General features: G+C 33.5%; 3 protein-coding genes across 3 annotated transcripts; 1 reads left to right on the top strand and 2 right to left on the bottom strand.

Moving 5' to 3' along the window:
* Positions 1-595, bottom strand: LOC143533607 (uncharacterized). The gene has a single exon (XM_077028325.1). The coding sequence runs from the start codon at positions 549-551 to the stop codon at positions 207-209; it is 345 nt and encodes a 114-aa protein (XP_076884440.1). The 5' UTR covers positions 552-595; the 3' UTR covers positions 1-206.
* Positions 596-3,226: 2,631 nt separating this feature from the next.
* Positions 3,227-13,658, top strand: LOC143533621 (DNA-directed RNA polymerase I subunit 1-like). Its single transcript, XM_077028337.1, has 21 exons — positions 3,227-3,440; positions 4,075-4,244; positions 4,329-4,488; positions 4,575-4,886; positions 4,976-5,260; positions 5,784-5,954; positions 6,036-6,198; positions 7,095-7,285; positions 7,428-7,691; positions 8,017-8,105; positions 8,191-8,338; positions 8,418-8,615; positions 8,911-9,258; positions 9,341-9,479; positions 9,922-10,127; positions 10,202-10,404; positions 10,503-10,701; positions 10,875-11,107; positions 11,203-11,343; positions 11,457-12,195; positions 12,841-13,658. Exons 1-21 carry the CDS (start codon positions 3,423-3,425, stop codon positions 13,459-13,461), a joined length of 4,998 nt encoding a protein of 1,665 aa, XP_076884452.1. The 5' UTR covers positions 3,227-3,422; the 3' UTR covers positions 13,462-13,658.
* Positions 13,659-13,933: 275 nt separating this feature from the next.
* Positions 13,934-18,001, bottom strand: LOC143533606 (1-acyl-sn-glycerol-3-phosphate acyltransferase 2-like). Its single transcript, XM_077028324.1, has 11 exons — positions 17,921-18,001; positions 17,647-17,769; positions 16,527-16,566; positions 16,377-16,450; positions 16,227-16,286; positions 16,062-16,139; positions 15,805-15,963; positions 15,326-15,451; positions 14,760-14,852; positions 14,310-14,399; positions 13,934-14,208 (listed from the first exon to the last, which is right to left on the bottom strand). The coding sequence occupies exons 1-11, from the start codon at positions 17,999-18,001 to the stop codon at positions 13,978-13,980; spliced, it is 1,155 nt and encodes a 384-aa protein (XP_076884439.1). The 3' UTR covers positions 13,934-13,977.
* Between the last annotated feature and the right edge of the window lie 1,494 nt (positions 18,002-19,495).

The raw sequence follows: 19,495 nt of genomic DNA, 5'->3' as shown, positions 1-19,495 counted from the left end.
ATCATCATGGTTCGAAATTACAATAACTTGCAGCAGATTTAATTAAACAAACAGTATCATATGAAACTTGTCCAAAACCAAACCCTAATTTCAAAGGATGATCCACATCCAAATTATCATTACCAAACATTATTATCAAAACAGATCTAAGTCCACAAGGCAAACACAATTACCATTAACCCGCCGATTAACCAAAACAAATACAGTTACTCATCATCCGCCGATAAGCTCTGTTTCTGCGATTCAAGGCGTTCTAGGGCTTTCTGGTGGGCCCAAGTCTCCAAAGTCAAATCAGGCTTGGCGTTAAGTCCGACGCCGAGGATGACGATGGTTAGGAAGCTGGTGACGTAACACGGCAGCTCCCAGTCTTCCCATTTCCTTGACTGGCCTGGTGGCGGAGGAGTGCGGTTGAGAAAGTATCCGTTGGGGCGGACCTGGTGGCCTGGGGTGGTCCAGCGGCTAGGGCCGTCGCCGCCGCGGTGGCGGAGGGTGGAGGTGAGGCGTGATCGGAGCATGCCGGCGGCGGACGAGAAGGGTTTCACGGACGGCATTTGGGGTGGAGAGGGGTCCGGTTATGTAATATGGTTTGGTGTTGTGAATTTGGGGCAGATTGGAGGACGCCATATGTGGTTTACGACGTCGTTTCGGGTTGTGGGTTTACAATAACCCTAAAAGGATATGTGTTGGTGTCACTATCAAATGAGTCGAGCTGTTCGAGTTTGGATTCGTTAAAAGCTCGAAACGTGCCGAGTCTTTTTGAACTCGAGCATTGTGTATTTTTAAGTTTTTAAATATTTGGAATTTTATGTATTAAGTTAACACTTCATAGTCGAGCTCGAACCGAGCTTTGGCTTGTTTAAGGTACTAAACGAGTTCGATCCGAGTTTAGACTCGTCTAAGGTTTTTCTCAAAATATATAAAAATAATTAAAAAAAATTGTATAAGTTAATTAATAAATAATAAATGAGTCGAACCCGAGCTAGAAAATACAACTCAAGAGCTGGAGTTCAAGCCCTCGTAAGTCAAAACGTGTCGAGCTCGGGCTCGTTAACACAACTAGTTGGTAACAACCATCTTCGGTGGAGAAAGATCTTCGTGAATAATTTCTAAACGTAACACTCAAATTTCCATGTAACCTTGTATTCATGACAATTTGGATGAAATTAGCTACACTCATTTGAGTTACAAGTTGTTTACTTAAAATGTATATTATAGCTAGAATCTTCAAAACTTTTGTTGAAGTTTCTTTGTTGACAATTTGGGGTGTATTGGGTAATCCAGTGAGATTATGCTTTATGTTAGGACTAATGGGTACACAAATGTTGCTAGTTAGTTGAAAATCATCTATTTGGATGAACAAATCCATAAGGATGATCATGAATGATGAAGCTTAAGCTCACAAATGGGTAATGTGAATTGATGAAATTTACCTAATTTGTAGTAATTTGGGGGCTTTTGTTTAATTATGATCTCTAGTCATACAAACTAAGAAAATCAATAATATAGTCATCTTTACATATTTACATATGATACTTAAATCAAGAATGGCATTTTAAGAGCTTGGATTATGAGTTTTGACGAAACATTTAAAACTAATTTAACTGGCTTAATTGATTAACTAGTCAAATATTATAACAACCCAACTTTTGGGTTAAATTCATACAAAAACCTTTTATAAAATGTGGAAAGGTTTTTTATAATCTTGGTGGCATAGTATATATATGAAGGAATTTTTATTTACAAGTCATGGATAAATATGTACACACAATATGGAAGCATTAATTATGTCACTGTGTGTGGTTGTATGTGTAAGACGGCGTGATTCATTAAGAAAATGGAGTGGCATTCGAAGTACTTGTGATTTTGACCTCGAGCTTAACGATTTTATAAATGCTCATGTGCTTGGTGAAAGAAAGATAATTTCCTTGAATTATTGGTTTGTTCGGGTTAGAATTGTTTCGTTATGAACTTATATAAAGGTTGGATTTCATATAGTTCCATTGACGATGGTAATCCATGAGCTTACATTTTGGGGTTTTGGGTAGTTAAATGGTTTCATGCTATTTTCTACAAATCATAAGTGCATCTTGATGTTTATGAGGACTGAGGAGAGTCTATCTTTAAGCATGCATATGAGCCATACGAGTATGAATGGGTCACGTTTTGATGGATTAATCCTCTAAACTATAAATGATGGATGAATGCTAGCATAAACGATATCCTCAATATGTAGTAGCTAGGTGTGGAGACTTGTATTTGACAAAATGAATCCAACTGGACATGTTGGATGCATCGTGAACTCAAATGCTTGTGTGAATGAGTTGTATTCGAAGTTAAAAATACGTGATGTATAATGGACTTGCATATTCAATTGTGCTAGAAGTGTCCAACATCACATCGCTAAGATGTTGTACATAGAAGTTTGATTCATTTATATGGTGGTTTTAGTTGATTAGTGGGTCAAGGTTTAAAGCCAAGATACTAAGAGATATCCTTGGGTAATTTCATCAAGTTGATGGTTGTGGACAACTTTGTTCTTGTAGTTTAACATGTTTCGTTGTTTTTGTCAGTTGGTAATCCATTAAAATACTTTTGAAATCAAGTGATATGAAGTGTGTTAATGAATGTGAATGATAAACTAACACCTATTGTAGCATATTGAGAACTACAATATCCTTCAAGGTAAAGGTACGTGTTACATGACCCCAAGTATGAAGATAATTTTTAGTGTGTGGTTTGATTGAATTGGATTTAGTGTGTTTATAAAGCATGCATGTGAATTTATTATGCATATGTGAATTACTTGGTGTAACTGTCTTAATCGAACATGGATACAAGTCTTAAATAAGGCTAAAGAAGCACAATTGTGTTTTTTTTTCAAACGAATATAAAGGGTAGTGGCGTATGTGATCACAATAGTTAGTATGCATCAAAACGTTACTTATTTGACCATATGACCTTAAAAGAATCATATTCACATTTATATGATCTACATGTAGTGATGTTTTATGACACCCAATTTCGTACGTAAACAATCATCATTTACATGAAGATTAAAGTTATTGTTTGATATATCCTTAACACCTGTGTATTTCAAAACGAACAAACAACATCGAACGTAAAAAAAAACAACATAGTGGGCAATATGTAAGTTGCAATATATTTAAGGGACTCTTTTTGTACATAACACTCTAACATTTGAGGCCTCAGGGTTTGAGACCAAAATATAAAATATTAAAACTTTCTTAAAACCCAAATTCATTCGCCACAAACCCCATGTTTCCTCTCTAAACCCCTATTTCCGCCGTCGCCGCCGCCGTCAACCGTCGTACTCAGCTGCCGGAGTTAAAATACTCACTGTTGAGCCGCCAATCGATTGATATAAGCAATTGTTCATCTGTATTGAAGTTCGACTGTAGAAAATGGCTCAGACTACTGAGGTATACTGATTTACTACTTTTGTTACTGATTTATCAGTCTCCGTCAGCTTCATGTTTCTGTATATTATTTATTGACTCAATTTAGGGCTTTTTTGTGTGTATGCATATTCCTTAGTCTATAATAATTATTACCTATAGTTTTTTACATATAGGATGCTATTCGTCTCTAATAATTATAACATATAGAATACGCAGTTAATGCCAAAAATATCGGATATCGGTCAAGGATCGTTATTTGAGATTTCGGTTATCGCGGTGGGATATCGGTATATCATGCAGAGTTTATATATATATATATATATAGCAGTTTAACACTAACAATTCAGTATATTACCCTACTATTAACAAATTAACCTTTTGCAACTTGCAAAAAGCTAACAATTGTGGCAATTAGGAACTGATTAAGACTTAAAAAACACTAACACTAAGCACTAAATATGACAATTAAGACTTAAAACACTGATATCGGAAATATCGGTATCGATATTCTAACCGGTATATCACATGGGGACTGATATCCCACCGGTATTGATTATTCACAGGGAAAACTCATTGTATGTTTAGTTCCTAAATTTCAATTAATGTTAATGTGTTTATTTTGCGCCTTTTGATTACATTCTTATTATTATTTCAGGGTGCATCAGAGATAGTGGACGGTGTAGCGTTCAGTTTCATGACTGCTGAAGATGTCAGGAAACACAGTGTTATCAAGATTACGAATGTTCAGTTACTTGACAGTGTTGGAAGACCAGAACCAGGAGGTTTGTATGATCCTTTGATGGGCCCCATTGATGAACAAGCACCGTAAGTATTAACTTGTTTTATAATATCATTACATAAGAGAATAAACACATGCTTATTCTGAAACCTGCTGTTAAATTTCTGCAGCTGTAAGTTGTGTGGGCAGCAATCGTTTAGCTGCCCGGGTCATTGTGGTCACATTGATCTTGTTTCACCAGTGTACAACCCGTTATTGTTTGATATGCTTTACATTATTTTAAGACAAACGTGTTTGTTTTGTCGGCATTTTAAGGCAGACAGAGAAGAGGTAATAAGTAGTAAATTTATTTTATTTTTGGTTTTTTTACATATTGTCAACATGTATTCATGTTACATAACTTGGTTATGTTTTAGGTTGAAGCGTGTACTGTTAAACTGAGGATGATAGCAAAAGGCGATGTTGCTGGTGCCAAAAATTATGTCCATGCTTCAGATAGCAAAGATATTGATATGGAGGAGAGTGATGGTAACCCTGGTTCAAGTTCAAGTTTTGTTTCACAAAGTGACGTGCCCACACGAAAAAACCATGAGTTTTGGACATCTGTTGAGTATGTAGAATCAACCGCTATCTTGAAAGAGTTTTTTAGTAAATCTGGCAAGTCTTGTCATAAATGTGAATGTAAAAACCCTAAGATCACCAAACCATACTTTGGATCGTTTCGTATGGTTAGTTTTTATGACATTTAACATTATTTGGGAAACAACTTACTTTTAGCTCTTTTATGAAGTTAATTGCGTATAAACTAATGTGTTAGGAAATGAGTGTTGCTGATGCGGAAAAGAATTATATAAAAGGTTATCAGTTGGGAAGTAGTCGAGATGAGGAAGAGCTTCTAGAAGATGAAGATGAAAATGAAAAGATTTCAGAGGTTATAAATGTCAATGAGCAATCAGAAGATGACAGAGTTGATACAGCTGGGACCAGTTCAGATGTGGCCACATCGTCCAAACGAAAGAAAACAAAAAAGAAAATGTCAAAAGTGCCCTCTGATTTCATGGAGCTTAAAAATAGATATTCAGGCTCTCTTTTACCATCTCGGGTACTAAATATAACACCGTTTTTTTGCACTCGGGTCGGTTTTGGCCTAAAACCATAACCATAACTGAACTTTCGGTTAACTGAAGAATGATGACTGATCGGTTTTGGTTAAGTTGGTTATGGTTAATTGGTTTTACATGTTGGCTCGGTTCGGTTAACTGTGAACTAGATTTAGTTTTGAAATGTTTGGGTTTGACCAAAATGGCTCAATAGAAAGTAATTTGGCCTGAAATTTTTTAATCACTAAATAAATTGTTGTTACACTTTTGGGCTTCAATAATTTGAGAATATTACTTTGTGCTCGGTTATTCGGATTCTGTTATAAACAGTTTTGATGGTTCAGGTCTGTTGTGTCAGTTATGGAAACAACGATTACCAACACCGACCCGTTAATTTTGTTTATTTTTTTAAATTAACCGACCTATCGTTTTTTTGTTAGGTTTGGTTTCATTGGTTAATTCGGTTTTATGCACGCTCTTATCAAGATCTATGTTTTACTAATTTCTTAACTTGTATACTTTCAGGTGATGAGTATAGTTAAAGATTTGTGGGAAAATGAGTCCGATATTTGCTCGTTTATATGTGATATGCAGCAATTAAACGGATCTTTCAAAAGTGGTTATTTCATGTTTTTTCTAGAGGCATTACTTGTACCCCCTACAAAGTTTCGACCTGCTGCTGTTGCAGGTGATTCTGTAAGTATACGTTTACATGACACATGTTTTGTTTGTTTCATTTTTATGAGTTGACTTTATATGATTTGTTTTGACTTACAGGTGATGGAGAATCCACAAACAGTGTTGTTATGCAAAGTGGTACAATCAAATGATGCATTGGGAAAAGCACATATTAACAAACTTGAAGGAACTAAGATTGCTGATCGTTGGAGGGATCTGCAGCAGTCGATAAATATTTTGTTTGACAGCAAGACCGCCCCAAGTGAGTCATCATTATTGCTTGTTTTTGAATATCATGATATTTGAACGCTATCTTTGTGAGTATCTTTAATTTGTTTGATTTTGGCTAATTATCTAATCTGGTTAGCGGAGTTTTTAATTGTTGATCTTATTCTTGCCGACTTCTTTTTTGTTGCTGCGTCATTTTAAGAGTGAAGACCGACTATCTTATTAATATTTTAAAACTAACATAAGCTGGTTTTTTGATTAGCACAAAGTTGGTTATTGTTATTATTATTATTTTATTTATGAAATAGCCCTATAACAAATTAACAATAAAGCATTTGTTTACATGCAATTAGGCCTGTAAACGGACCGAACATTCACTTAACCATTTGTGAAGCGTTTAGTGGGAAGTTTGTTTATGTTTGTTTCTTTATTAACGAACGAACACAAAAAAACAAATTGTTCATTTTTCTAAACGAACGACACGGACACATGTTTTGTTCATTCATTTACGTTTGTGAACGATCCTTTAAGTTTGTATATATAAGTGCGTTTGTGTATGCTACTTTATGTTTGTTTATTTGTAATTAAATAACGAACGACGAGGATCACACTCGTTTTTTTGTTTGCCTGGTCATTCACGTTCGTATATGTTCGTTGGTTTATGTTTTTTCATTTACATTTATTTAGAATATTAACGAACGAACGTAAACGAACACGAACATGTTCATTTTCATAACGAACAAACATGAACACAGAATTTTTTTTCAATTGAAGGCCAAATTTTGAAACATGTAAATACTGTCACAATTTTTGATCTCTTTTGTGACAATTTTTTTTGCCAATCAAGATGATGATCTGTTTGTTTTTTTTTATGGTTTTTTCAATATACTGATTAAACTGCTATTTTTTTGTTCTCTCTCTTGATGGAAGATCCAAATCTGAGAAGTTTAAATACCGGGATATGCCAGTTACTTGAGAAGAAAGAGGGAATATTCCGCCAGAAAATGATGGGAAAAAGAGTCAATTTTGCATGCCGATCCGTCATTTCACCCGATCCTTATTTAGCAGTCAATGAGATTGGAGTTCCACCTTATTTTGCCTTGCGTTTGACCTACCCCGAGGTATTGTTGACTATTAACCAGCTGTCTCATTTTTACATCTCATATGCATGTCTCAAATTACGTTATGTTTATCAAGTTAAATGGGAATGTACATAAAACCTTCTAAATCATTTTACTCAAAAGTTCAAATGATTTGTTGCAGAGAGTGACTCCTTGGAATGCTGGAAAACTGAAGGATTCTATTATTAATGGTCCTAGTATTCATCCTGGAGCTACACATTATGCGGATAAGCTGTCAACTGTGAGACTACCACAAAACAAAAAGACGCGTATCTCTATATCAAGAAAATTACCTTCTTCTAGGGGCATCGGCATACAATCCAAAAAGAGTCTTGACTATGATTTTGATGGTAAAGTTGTATATCGACACTTGCAAGATGGAGATATTGTTCTTGTCAATCGCCAGGTACTTTATATTTATACCGTTATTCCTGCGTAAACAAGAAAGAAGTTTTTCTTGTCTTGTTTGTTCATTTATGCTGGTTAGTTTACGTTTGTTTAAGTCCGTTCATTACTTTGACATGGTTTTACCTTGGGTATGTTTAATTTTTTTTGTGATTGATCATTTGAAAGCCATCTTAACGAAAAGTTATATTATTATAATATTGCTTTGTAATTGCATCTAACCATATTAGTAACATAAGAAGTAAAACGGAGTGACAAGAAAGGGCTTCTTTAATCATCTTCAGTTATTACTTACAAAAATATTCTAAGTATTAATTTAATTTCAGCCTACACTTCACAAGCCCAGTATAATGGCGCACGTAGTTCGAGTACTTAAAGGGGAGAAAACTCTTCGAATGCATTATGCAAATTGCAGGTTAGTATTGTATACGCACTATGTTTATCATATTTTGTTTATGGTTTTCATGTTTTGCCTTCTGATTCTTAACCGTAACAAACAGTTCTTACAATGCTGATTTTGATGGGGACGAAATGAATGTTCATTTACCACAAGATGAGATCTCACGTGCAGAAGCCTATAATATTATGAATGCTAACAATCAGTATATTGTTCCTACCAGAGGTGATACAGTTAGAGGCTTAATTCAGGTAACAGTTATTATATTCATTCATTTACAGTTAAGTTGTGTTTTTTTGTATCTTTGTATTGATATGATTTAACATGCAGGATCATATTGTTAGTTCTGTACTTATTACAATGAAAGACACATTTTTAAGCTGTGAAGTTTTCTATCAGCTTCTTTATGCTTCTGGTGTGTTTGAAGGAGGTACTTCACAACATGGGAAAATTTCTGTTGATAAAGCTTTCGTTGACCCCGTTTCTCCAGCAGTTTTAAAGCCAAAACCTCTCTGGACAGGAAAACAGGTCTTTATTTATTATATTTATACATTTTTTTTACTTATGAATGGATTGATTTGGAATATGCTTTATCTCTAACAGGTCAAATGGGAAAATTAGCTATAAAGAGTTAACGGGTCAAATGTCTTCTAAAGTATATTTACAGTGCAAAAAACCACCAAAACATTTTTATTCCAAACACATGTTTGTTTTAAATACTTTATTTTTTTTACTCATATATCATTAATACAATTAAGATATGTTTAATGACTGTAATTGAATTTCCTGGTTTTATTTTTTTATATATTTTTTGTGTTTGTAGGTTATAACAGCAATACTAAATCATCTTACTAGAGGTAATAGACCTTGTACTGTTGATAACAAGGCGAAGATTCCAGAACAGTATTTTCAAGGGAAAGAGGTCAAACAGAATAAAAATAAAACAAGTAAACGTTTAAAAAAAGAGCTTGCAGAATTTAACAAAGAGAATCTAAAAGAGGCTGATGAAACCAGATTATTAATATGGAAAAACGAGCTTGTGTGTGGTGTGATAGACAAAGCTCAGTTTGGTAAGTATGGTCTGGTTCATACAGTTCAAGAACTGTATGGTGCAGATGTTGCAGGACTATTACTTGGAGCTTTTAGTCGGTTATTCACTTCTTTTCTACAGGTACTATAAGTTTAATAATATTTATTCTGAACTTCTTTAAAAGCGTACCAATATTATTTTTAAATTATGTGTTGTATATCAGTTTCATGGATTTACATGTGGTTTGGATGACCTCATGGTGTCACCTGATAGTGACAAAGAAATGAGGATGGAGCTTGAAGGCGAAGATGTAGGTGAAAAGGTTCATCGCAAATTTGTTAACTTGGAGAACCAAAAAACAGGTATTAATTGTAGTACCGAACTTAACAGAATATAGTAGAGGTGGTTGTTTTGACTGGTTCACATGTGAAACATGTTGATTTGTGTTATTTATTTTCTTTATTTTAAATGGGTCAAATTAATACTTTCCATTAAGGGAATATCTTGAACGGTTTAAAAGTGGTCTATAGTCTATAATTTAAAAGTGGGTACTGAGAGTATTATTGCAAGCGTAATTATATTCATACACACGCTCTTAACACATACATACGCGTACAAACACCAACACATACACATAGATACATACATATGTATTGTGCATTTATGTTTGTGTGTGCATGTGTTTATGATTTTGTGTGTATGTGTTTATGTTTGTGCGTCTGTATGCCAGTATGTGTGTGTGTTCTGGTACCATTGATACCGATACCTATCTTTCTTTTTCACTTTCTTAAATTATATTTGTAGGCATAAGAGAGCTGCAACTGGAAACCGAGAAAATAATAAGAAGTAATGGAGTAACCGCAATTGCCAGCCTGGACAACCTTATGCAAACAGAACTTAGAGATAAAGGTTCCATGATCAGCAAAAAATGGCTACCAAAAGGACTATTGAAACCTTTCCCACAAAACTGCATTTCTCTCATGACTATTAGTGGTGCCAAGGGTAGTTCGGTAAGTTCACAAGATCCATTCGTTATACTTCTAATTAAGTTTCCTATATTATTTAACTTTTTAATAAAAAACAGGTGAATTTCCAACAAATTTCATTTTTACTTGGTCAACAAGAGTTAGAAGGAAAAAGAGTGCCAAGAATGGTTTCCGGGAAAACTTTACCTAGCTTTTCACCTTGGGATTTTACTGCCCGTGCGGGCGGTTATATTATTGATCGGTTTTTAACAGGTCTTCGCCCACAAGAATATTATTTCCATTGCATGGCTGGCCGTGAAGGGTAAAACTAAAACCATATTATAGACTCTTTTAAATTTTATTTGACATATATTAGTATATTACAGTTAGTAAGTTATTGCAAATTGTGGGGTGTTGTAGGTTGGTTGATACAGCTGTCAAAACTTCTCGAAGTGGATATTTACAAAGATGTCTTATTAAGAATCTTGAGAGTTTGAAAGTTTCATATGATCACACGGTTCGTGATGCTGATGGGTCAATTGTTCAGTTTTATTATGGTGAAGATGGAGTTGATGTGCATCAAACTAGTTTCCTCAATAATCTTCAAGTCCTGAAAGCTGTGAGATTCTTTATTTTTATTAATGTTTCTTAGATATGACAAAACGAGTCTACTTTCAACATGTTTGACTCTTTCATCTTGTTTTACATAAGTATAGGCCTGTAAACCAGCCAAACTTTTGTTTGTTTTGTTTTGTTGAACACATTAATTAATATTAATATCTACTCTGCTAGAATCAAGAAATCATATGCCAAAAATTAAGCGAGCCACTTGAATTCAATTCATATATTCAAGAGTTGCCACAAGGTGTTAAAGATAAAGTTAAAAGTTTCAAACACAAGAACGAGAACCGAGAGGAATTATTAATGCTAATAAGACAAAAGTATCTCTCAAGTCTTGCACAGCCTGGAGAGCCTGTTGGTGTCATAGCTGGTCAATCCGTTGGTGAACCATCTACTCAAATGACGTAAGATATTTGAAACCACATACTATTTTTATATATTACGCTTATGTGAAATGAAATGACTTGTATTTTGTATGCTTATTTTCTTTCTTTTGCAGGTTGAACACGTTTCATCTTGCTGGACGTGGTGAGATGAATGTGACACTTGGTATTCCACGTCTACAGGAGATATTAATGACGGCTGCACCTAACATTAAAACTCCTATGATAACATGCCCCTTGTTACAAGGAAGATCAATGTGAGTTATATTATTATTATTTTCTACTTTGAACGAAGTTTAGTACTTCGAGATTGAAGGTTAATCTTTAGCAGATAATTTTCCAATTTGTCACTAACATGTCACGATCTCAGGGAAGACGCAGAGAAACTTGTTGAAAAGGTGAAAAAACTGTCAGTTGCAGAGGTTATGCGAAGTATAGAAGTCACAAAACTGCCACTTTACATTGTCAACAACCAACCATGCAGAATGTATAAGCTTAAAGTCAAACTAAACCAACCGAAACATGTATCACGTCGCAACTGTGAAGAAACTTTAAGAAACAACTTCTTAAGAGCGTTAGAAGACGCAATCGAACGACACGTTGCATTGCTTTCCCGGATCAACGGGATCAAAAGCGCTAAGAACACCAAAGCCGAGACTGCCAGTGAGGATGATGCATCCGCCACTAATCCGGATCATGATGATAATCATGATGATCATGATCGTGATGATGACGATGGCGATGATGATGATGGAAAAGATGAAACGGTTGATGATCTTGGATCAGATTATAAAAAACAGAAACGGCAAAATACTGATTCGGTTGAATATGATGAATCTGAAGAGGAGGTTGAAGAAGATGAAGGTGAAGAGACAGATGGCGAACATGTAATGGAGGGTAAAAATGGAAAAGAAGATGAAAGTGATGCTGAGACAGATGGTGAAGATGTAGTGGAGGAACAAGAACAAGAAGATATGAGTAATGCGAAAGCTAAAACGCATGAGTTTGTGACTAGAAAGTTTGACCGGTCAAACCATGTGGAAGTTAAAGATTTGACTCTTGAAGCTCATTTTAGGTTTACAAATGAACCAGAAATTTTGCTGGCAGAGGTAAATTTTTTAATAGTGTTTTTAATGTAGAAAAACCAACATACTTCACTTTTTCTCTTTTGAAAAAGTTCTTTAATCTGATTTTGTATAACTAAGTCTGTTAACATGTTAAAAAAGCACGGAAAAGTGAAAAACATTTAAAATTAGCAAGTTTTAGCCTCTTAACTTGGTCAAATATTGATAAATTGACGCTCAACTTTTTCGAAAACTAAAACAGACACCATTCTACTTTTAACAAATATCGGGTAACAAGTTATATTTTTAAATATTTTTTCACAATTAAATGCGTTTTAGATTAGTTTAGGTACTTTAGTATATCAAAATCGGTTTGTGACTTTTTATTATTATTTTTTGACATTCAAGAGGAATTTTTTTAAGAAAATCTATAAAGTCTGTTGGTTATTATGATATTATCCTTTTAACTTTTACAAAAACTAGATTATCAGAATAATAATCTGTCAACACTTAATACACACCTTTTCATTTATTTATTTCAAGATTATCAGAATAAAACACAACTGTTTTCATTTATTTATTTCAAAATTATTACAACAAATAGGATATGTTTAATATAAAATCACCACTTCTAATTCCATTATTTTGTCTACATAATCTAATATTCCAAATTACAACTTTTTTTTGCAGGTTGTACAAAAAGCTGCACAGAAAGTCTACATCAAGGGCTCAGGAAAACTTGACCAATGCCAACCCATTAAATACAGCGTAAACGTTAAACAAGTCTGTTGGAATCAAAACAACCCTGAAATCAGAAACATGAACGAGAAAACGAAAGACAAGAACGAAGAAGACAAAATCGTCCCATGTGCATTACAAGCCTCTGGAGTCGAACTACCTGCGTTTTGGGACATGGAAGAAGACCTAGATGTTGACCATGTTTATTCCAATAATATTTACACCATGCTCAACACTTATGGTGTTGAGGCTGCAAGAACAAGCATAATAATGGAAATGCAAAATGTGTTTGGTAGTTATGGTGTTGAGATTGATTACAGGCATTTGAGTTTGATTGCTGACTATATGACTCACGCGGGCGGGTATAGACCCATGAGTAGACATGGGAGTATTTCTGAGTCGGTTTCTCCGTTTCATAAAATGTCGTTTGAGACTGCGTCTAAGTTTATTGTGGAAGCGGCATCTCATGGTATGATGGATAATTTGGAGACACCGACGGCTAGGATTTGTCTTGGGATGCCGGTTAAGGTTGGGACGGGGTCTATGGAGTTGATGCAGAAGTTGGATCTTTAGGTTTTGTAACTTTATTTATATAGTGGTGGGAAACTATGGTATTTTTGAGAGGGGGTGGGGGCAATTTTGAAGTAGAATTATGTTGGTTTTTTGATACCATGATTGTTTAAATTTTGCATATTTATTATTATTAGAACGTGTAAGAGTAACATCCCACCCTTGTCTGCCCATGAGAATTTTATTTTATTTTCAGTTATTTATTTGGTCACATTCTTCTATCTAAACATGCTTAACTGCCAAATTTTCTAGTTCCTACATCTTTGCTTTATGGGCCAACAAATGCCATCTTTTTTATCTATGGAGAATTGATGTTTTGTTTTAAATTATCTGATAACAACTTAATGCAATGACAGCTGATATTAACCATAATTAAGAACAAAGAAAAGTAGCAAAATAAACTGATTTTTGGACTTCTCTATTTCTTTGGTACAAAAACATGAGGGACAACTTTCACAAATAGTGAAGTAAAATGTTGTATTTTCCATATATATAAACCTGTTTTATAACATTTTTTTCTCACTGCTGTTTGTTGTGTACATTACCTCCATTGTTGGTCCTTGAAGGTGCCACCTGTGGAGGCGTTCCACGCTCCGATTGCGAGAACTGAATCAATATATGCATTAAAACTGTAACAACCGCCAAACAAGTTGCTGTAACTGTTAAACCCTTCCATGAAGACAAAAATTTAGACCATTGGAAGAATTTGTAGGTCCCAAAAACAAGTAGACATGCCCATGAAGTAAATACCTGTATGTACAAAAAAAACATGCAATATTAAAATGATCAGAATCAGATAATCATGATTTTAGTTCAAAATAATTAGTTCCAAAATCAATTCGGTTTCTTACCACAAGAGATTTTAAAGGACGGCCAATGTCATAAATTATTTCTGTATCGGGAAATTTGTCTTCTACGTTATGTTTGTCTAATAATTCATCCTGCAACATTTTTAATACATGAAAATAAATACTAATAATATTTACACAATTACTCGATACTATTCTAGTTTCAATAATTTTTGCATTATGATACTTCTAATAATCTAATCTTTAAAATACAAAATTATAAAAGGTGGATGTAATACAATATACCTCAGACCTTACTAATAACTCTGCTATAAATAAAGATTATATAATCCGCGTTTTTTTTTAATATAATATACATGTCCAAAATTAAGCTTTTAACAGGGACCCCTTTAAACAACAATATATACATCTTATATAGTGATTACTTATATATTTGTCTACTAGATTATTTTCTTGTGTGCCAATAATAACAGAAATTATGAAACAAAGAACCTTGGCAACAAATATGTCTTTACACCATTGCGCAATAGCTTCATCTGTTTCAGGCAAATCTTTCATTGAATATCGCTTCATTGTCACGTGAAGCTGCAAAAAAATAATGATAAATAATAATAATAATAATAAATAAATAAGTAAATAAATAAATAAATAAGTAAATCATTTGAAATAGATCACCTAAATTTCTTATACTAATATTAAACCTATAAAACAAACATTGACTTGAATGATCAAATTTTTGTAAATTATGCACAAGTCTTTAAAATAGGAATCTTTAGAATTCATGAGGGAACAAAACTGAAAAAACAAATTTTAAAATAGGCTACAAAGAAAATAAAAGTAATCTTCATAATTTTATAATAACTAGAAAATAGTACAGGTAGCATTTTCAACCATTTCTGTACACACTATTGAATGTTAAAAAGTTTAGATTTCTGAAACCATATGACAACATCATAACAATTTAAAAATATCAACAAACGAATAAAAAATCATTTACGGGTAGCCCTGCTCGCCCTGACCCGTTTTGACCCGTTACAAAAATGTCATAGGCCACTCACCACAGAAGGTTGACCTTTAAAGAGCCTCAACATTGTTGGTGGAGTTGTACTTCTTGGAATAGCAACTGTCATATCATAAGTGGCGGGAACAAACGATCGCATCTCGTTTACTGATGTAACAAAACCCTGAAAATAATAATTAGAATTAATTACACAGATAGTCCGTCGATTGGCCATATTGCTCTCAAGTTTTAAAAACCAACTGTTTGTTAAAACGTAACACAAATGGTCTCTGAAATGGATGAACATTAACTTGTTATGTTAAGTGCTTGTGAAATGTCCAAAATACCCTTAGTGTTACAATAATTACACAGACAGTTCTTGTCGTTTGGCCCCCAAGTTTCAAAAACCAGAACTTTAGACCAACTATTTTCTAAATGTAACACAAATGGTCTCTGAAATGGATGTGTGTTTTAACTTGTTATAATAAGTGTGTGTGAAATGTACAAAATACCCTTAGTGTTATAGTGATGTCTAACCTTTGTTTTAGGAATGAGCACGTTTCTTGGAACAGGCAACCCGTTTGAAGATGCATATTCTTGAGCCGCCAAAAGCTTTGCATGAGTAAACCGAGTCCCTTCCACAAAAAGAGCCAACCAAAAGGTTCGAGGATAGTCTTTTAACCGTTGAAGACCGAGCTGCAAAACATGACATGAAAAAAATCAGATAATTCATAACTGCCTCTAAAATATGTGTGCAATATGAATATTAGTAAACACATGTAATGATATACCACCTTTAAAGTACTTTCATCCTTAGCCCAGTTTCTCTCAAGAAAAAGATACTCAGAAAACCACATTGACCAACCTATGACCTGCAAATAATATTATATATTTCAAAAACATTAACATAATAAATGTGAAATTAGCATATTGTAATATAACAAATTATAGAAACTTACAGGAAGGAGTTTTGATGATTTTTTCATGATGGCTAATGAGCTACCAAGGCATTCGGCTCGCTGTCACAGACTCACAGTACAATGTAACAAAAATAAGTATTGTGCAAAACATTTGCTGAGATGGCAATAAGTGAAATACTTGATAATCACCTGTGCAAACACCCATCCAATAAGCCAGTCAATGTCACTTCTGTGATTACATATAACAAGAGCATGTTCCTTACCTGTAATTATTATTAATATTATATCTAAGATATGCAATATTTATACTGTTTAGAAGCTTAAGTATGTTCATCTTACCCAACATTTTGTATGTCTCAGAATTTGTGTGCACTTTCACCTGCAACATGTCATGTTAGAACACTATTCTCAAAACAAATAAAAATTTGTTGGACAAAAAGAAGACAAATAATAATAATAAATCAATGTCATAATACAGGAAATTCCGCTAGTTTCAAACCAGATATCGTGAGAACACGCAGAAAAGAAAATCATTATTTCAGTCTTACAAAATTGAAAATCAAAGAAAATGATAGAAATGCAATGTTTATTCATCTCTCCTGAAAATAAGAAAATGAAAAAGCATGAACAGATTTTGTTTATGTATGTATAAATGACTAAAACTTTAAAACCATATCAAGAAGTTAGTTTGATGGTTTTTAATGTGCATAAACATACACATTTATATGTTTGAAGTACAAAATTAGAAACATATGAACTATTGATAAGAAAATTAAACGATTAAGATTTGTTCTTTTTGTTCTCGCTATGATATAGTGTTTTGTAATAAACCTCACCCTAACTATCAAATGAAACACTTCACGTTAAAATCAAGCGTTAGGCGTTAAAAAATCTTTACAGTCTTGGGAAATCATGAGGACAAATTTCAGCACTAATATCAATCCACCAAAAAAGTTTATGCATATGCAACATGATCATATATTTATTAGCAACGATAAACATAAATTGAAAAAAAAGCATCCTAAATAGATATTAAAAAAAGAGAGAATGAATTTTAAGAAAACAAATACTACTATATATATGTGTGTGAACCCTCGGGTGGGCAAAAGTGAAATTGCACTAATTTTGACATTGTTTTACTAATCTCGTGAAAATAACGTTAAAAGTTGTGGAAGGTTAATCAGGCATCATCATGTGGTGGCGTTGATAGCCGAAAGAGAAGGGTACATGCACCAATCGGCGGTGTTCCGATGGTTGAGTGTTATGTGTCTTATGTCCAAGACTTGATGCAAAACTACTATCGAGCCGTGAGTCTCACCAGAAGCAGCCTCTCTATCCCTATGGGGTAGAGGTAAGGCTGTCTACATCTTACCCTCCCCAGACCCTACCATAACTTTGCTATTGGTGGGATATACTCAGTACGGTGATGATATATATATGTGATGATGAGCTAACTAACCTTAACTCCAGCCCACCAATCAACTAGCCAGATAAGCTCAATCCACAACAGCTCCACCACATATCTGTTAATCCTCCGGTAACCGTTCTTTGAAAACGGCCGTACAATCACAAAAAATACAGCCTAAAAACAAACAAACAATATTGAAACTGAAAAGAACAAACAATATTCACAATTCCTGACCAAATCAATAATATTATGATCCAAGTAATAAACAGTTAAGAATATAAAAAAATGATTTGAAATAAAAATTAGTAGAGAAAAATGAATGTACCTGAATTAGATTAATGATTAAACCGGAGACAAAGAAGAGGACGCTTACAGGGACGATCACAGCAGCTGCTGGGATCGCCATTATTATTAATTAATGACAAACAACGAACGTAACAGGATTCGGAGATTTTAAGGTCCACGAGGATCAACAGCCTTCGGAATTCGGAGATTTTAAGGTGATGGACATTCAGCATGAATTCCAATGAGGGAGGAGTAACTGCTTATATACAAAAAAATTATGTTTTTGTATAATAAACTAGTGCTTATTTTAATAGTTATTATTTTATTCAAACAATCCACACCTATTATTATTATTATTATTATTATTGTTGTTATTAGGTTTGTGATATTTAACCAAAACCCAATAACCAAACCGCGACAGTTTGGCTCGATTACTAGGGGAGTGTGTGGTTCGGTTCGTTTAATTTTGGTTAATAACTGATATCAAACATGAGCTAAAATTTTGCTTAAAAATATATGAAATGAATGTTTAAATACATGAAACGAAGGTATAACTATATGAAATGAATATATCAATATATGAAATTGAGATATTAATAAATGGAATGGAGATATAAATACATGAAAATGATAGCACTAAACTATTAATACATATAATACATGAAATAGAGAAAAACAAAGCTGAAAAATATGATAAAAATGAAGAGTTCGGTGCGGTTAGGTTAATTTGGTTCGGTTCTGTCGGTTTTCGGTTCGATTAACAATTCAGTTATTAATCACCCCTATTACTGGGTTTGATTTATGAGTTTTTGGGACAACATAAAAAACCTAAATAAAGTTTTCGTTTAAAAGCACGAATTAAGGTATAGGCAATATTGACAGTTTTTGATTTATTACATTTTTTTTATGTTTATCATGCTATATCTAACAACTTTAATATTTATTTTATTTGACTTTTTTCTAATATAACATTGGAAATGGAGAAGGAAACAAAGAATCAAGCGTGGAGATTGAAAAGATGCTCTTTTATTTTTATCATTGGACTTTGTTAAAATTCTTTTTTTCGAACTATATTGGTTATTTACGTTATGAGTGCAAATAAAATGTTGCTTTTAGTTTTAGTATTGTAGTTCTTTTTATTTGGATACTCGAAACTCTACCTAAAAAGCTCGATCTTGAATTACCCAAAACCGAAAAACCGTGAGAGATTTGTGTTGAGTTTTGGTTCTAGATTTAAAAAACTTTGAAACCAAAGAATACCTCTAATTACTTATAAATAAAAAGCCAAATATCCTAATTAATTTTATAATTTATTACTTATTGTTTCATAAATTAGTTTTGGCCTTTTGAAACATTGATATGTTTTTAGCCAACTATTTTTACACAAAGTAGAAACACGATATTAAGAGAGAAAAAAAATGTAAAATCTATATTTACAAAAACTGAGTTACTCCCTTGGAGTTTGGTTGAAGGTTGGCATACTACTTTTACCTAATTGTTTGTTTCATACAAGACACAAGACTTATTCGTTTATACGTTTAGTACATCATTGTTTCTTACATGACTTAACTTGGTAACATTATTCTGTTGTAAAACTAGCCTAATAGCTAAATAA

The sequence above is a fragment of the Bidens hawaiensis genome, unplaced genomic scaffold, assembly GCF_021521415.1.
Source record: "Bidens hawaiensis isolate Kalapana, Puna unplaced genomic scaffold, B.hawaiensis_p1.1 tig00009824_1, whole genome shotgun sequence".
Taxonomy (NCBI): domain Eukaryota; kingdom Viridiplantae; phylum Streptophyta; class Magnoliopsida; order Asterales; family Asteraceae; genus Bidens; species Bidens hawaiensis.
Note: the sequence above shows the minus strand (reverse complement) of the source record. Positions and strands in the feature narration are given on the sequence as shown.

Coding starts and splice junctions, on each gene's coding strand:
- LOC143533607 (XM_077028325.1), bottom strand. CDS start 551: ATGCCGTCCGTGAAACCCTTCTCGTCCGCCGCCGGCATGCTCCGATCA.
- LOC143533621 (XM_077028337.1), top strand. Junction 6,199..7,094: donor TGACAGCAAGACCGCCCCAA/GTGAGTCATCAT, acceptor TCTTGATGGAAG/ATCCAAATCTGAGAAGTTTA. Junction 9,480..9,921: donor CTTGGAGAACCAAAAAACAG/GTATTAATTGTA, acceptor TTATATTTGTAG/GCATAAGAGAGCTGCAACTG.
- LOC143533606 (XM_077028324.1), bottom strand. CDS start 18,001: ATGGCGATCCCAGCAGCTGCTGTGATCGTCCCTGTAAGCGTCCTCTTC. Junction 15,452..15,804: donor TGCTCATTCCTAAAACAAAG/GTTAGACATCAC, acceptor TATTATTTTCAG/GGTTTTGTTACATCAGTAAA. Junction 14,400..14,759: donor AAGACATATTTGTTGCCAAG/GTTCTTTGTTTC, acceptor AAAATGTTGCAG/GATGAATTATTAGACAAACA.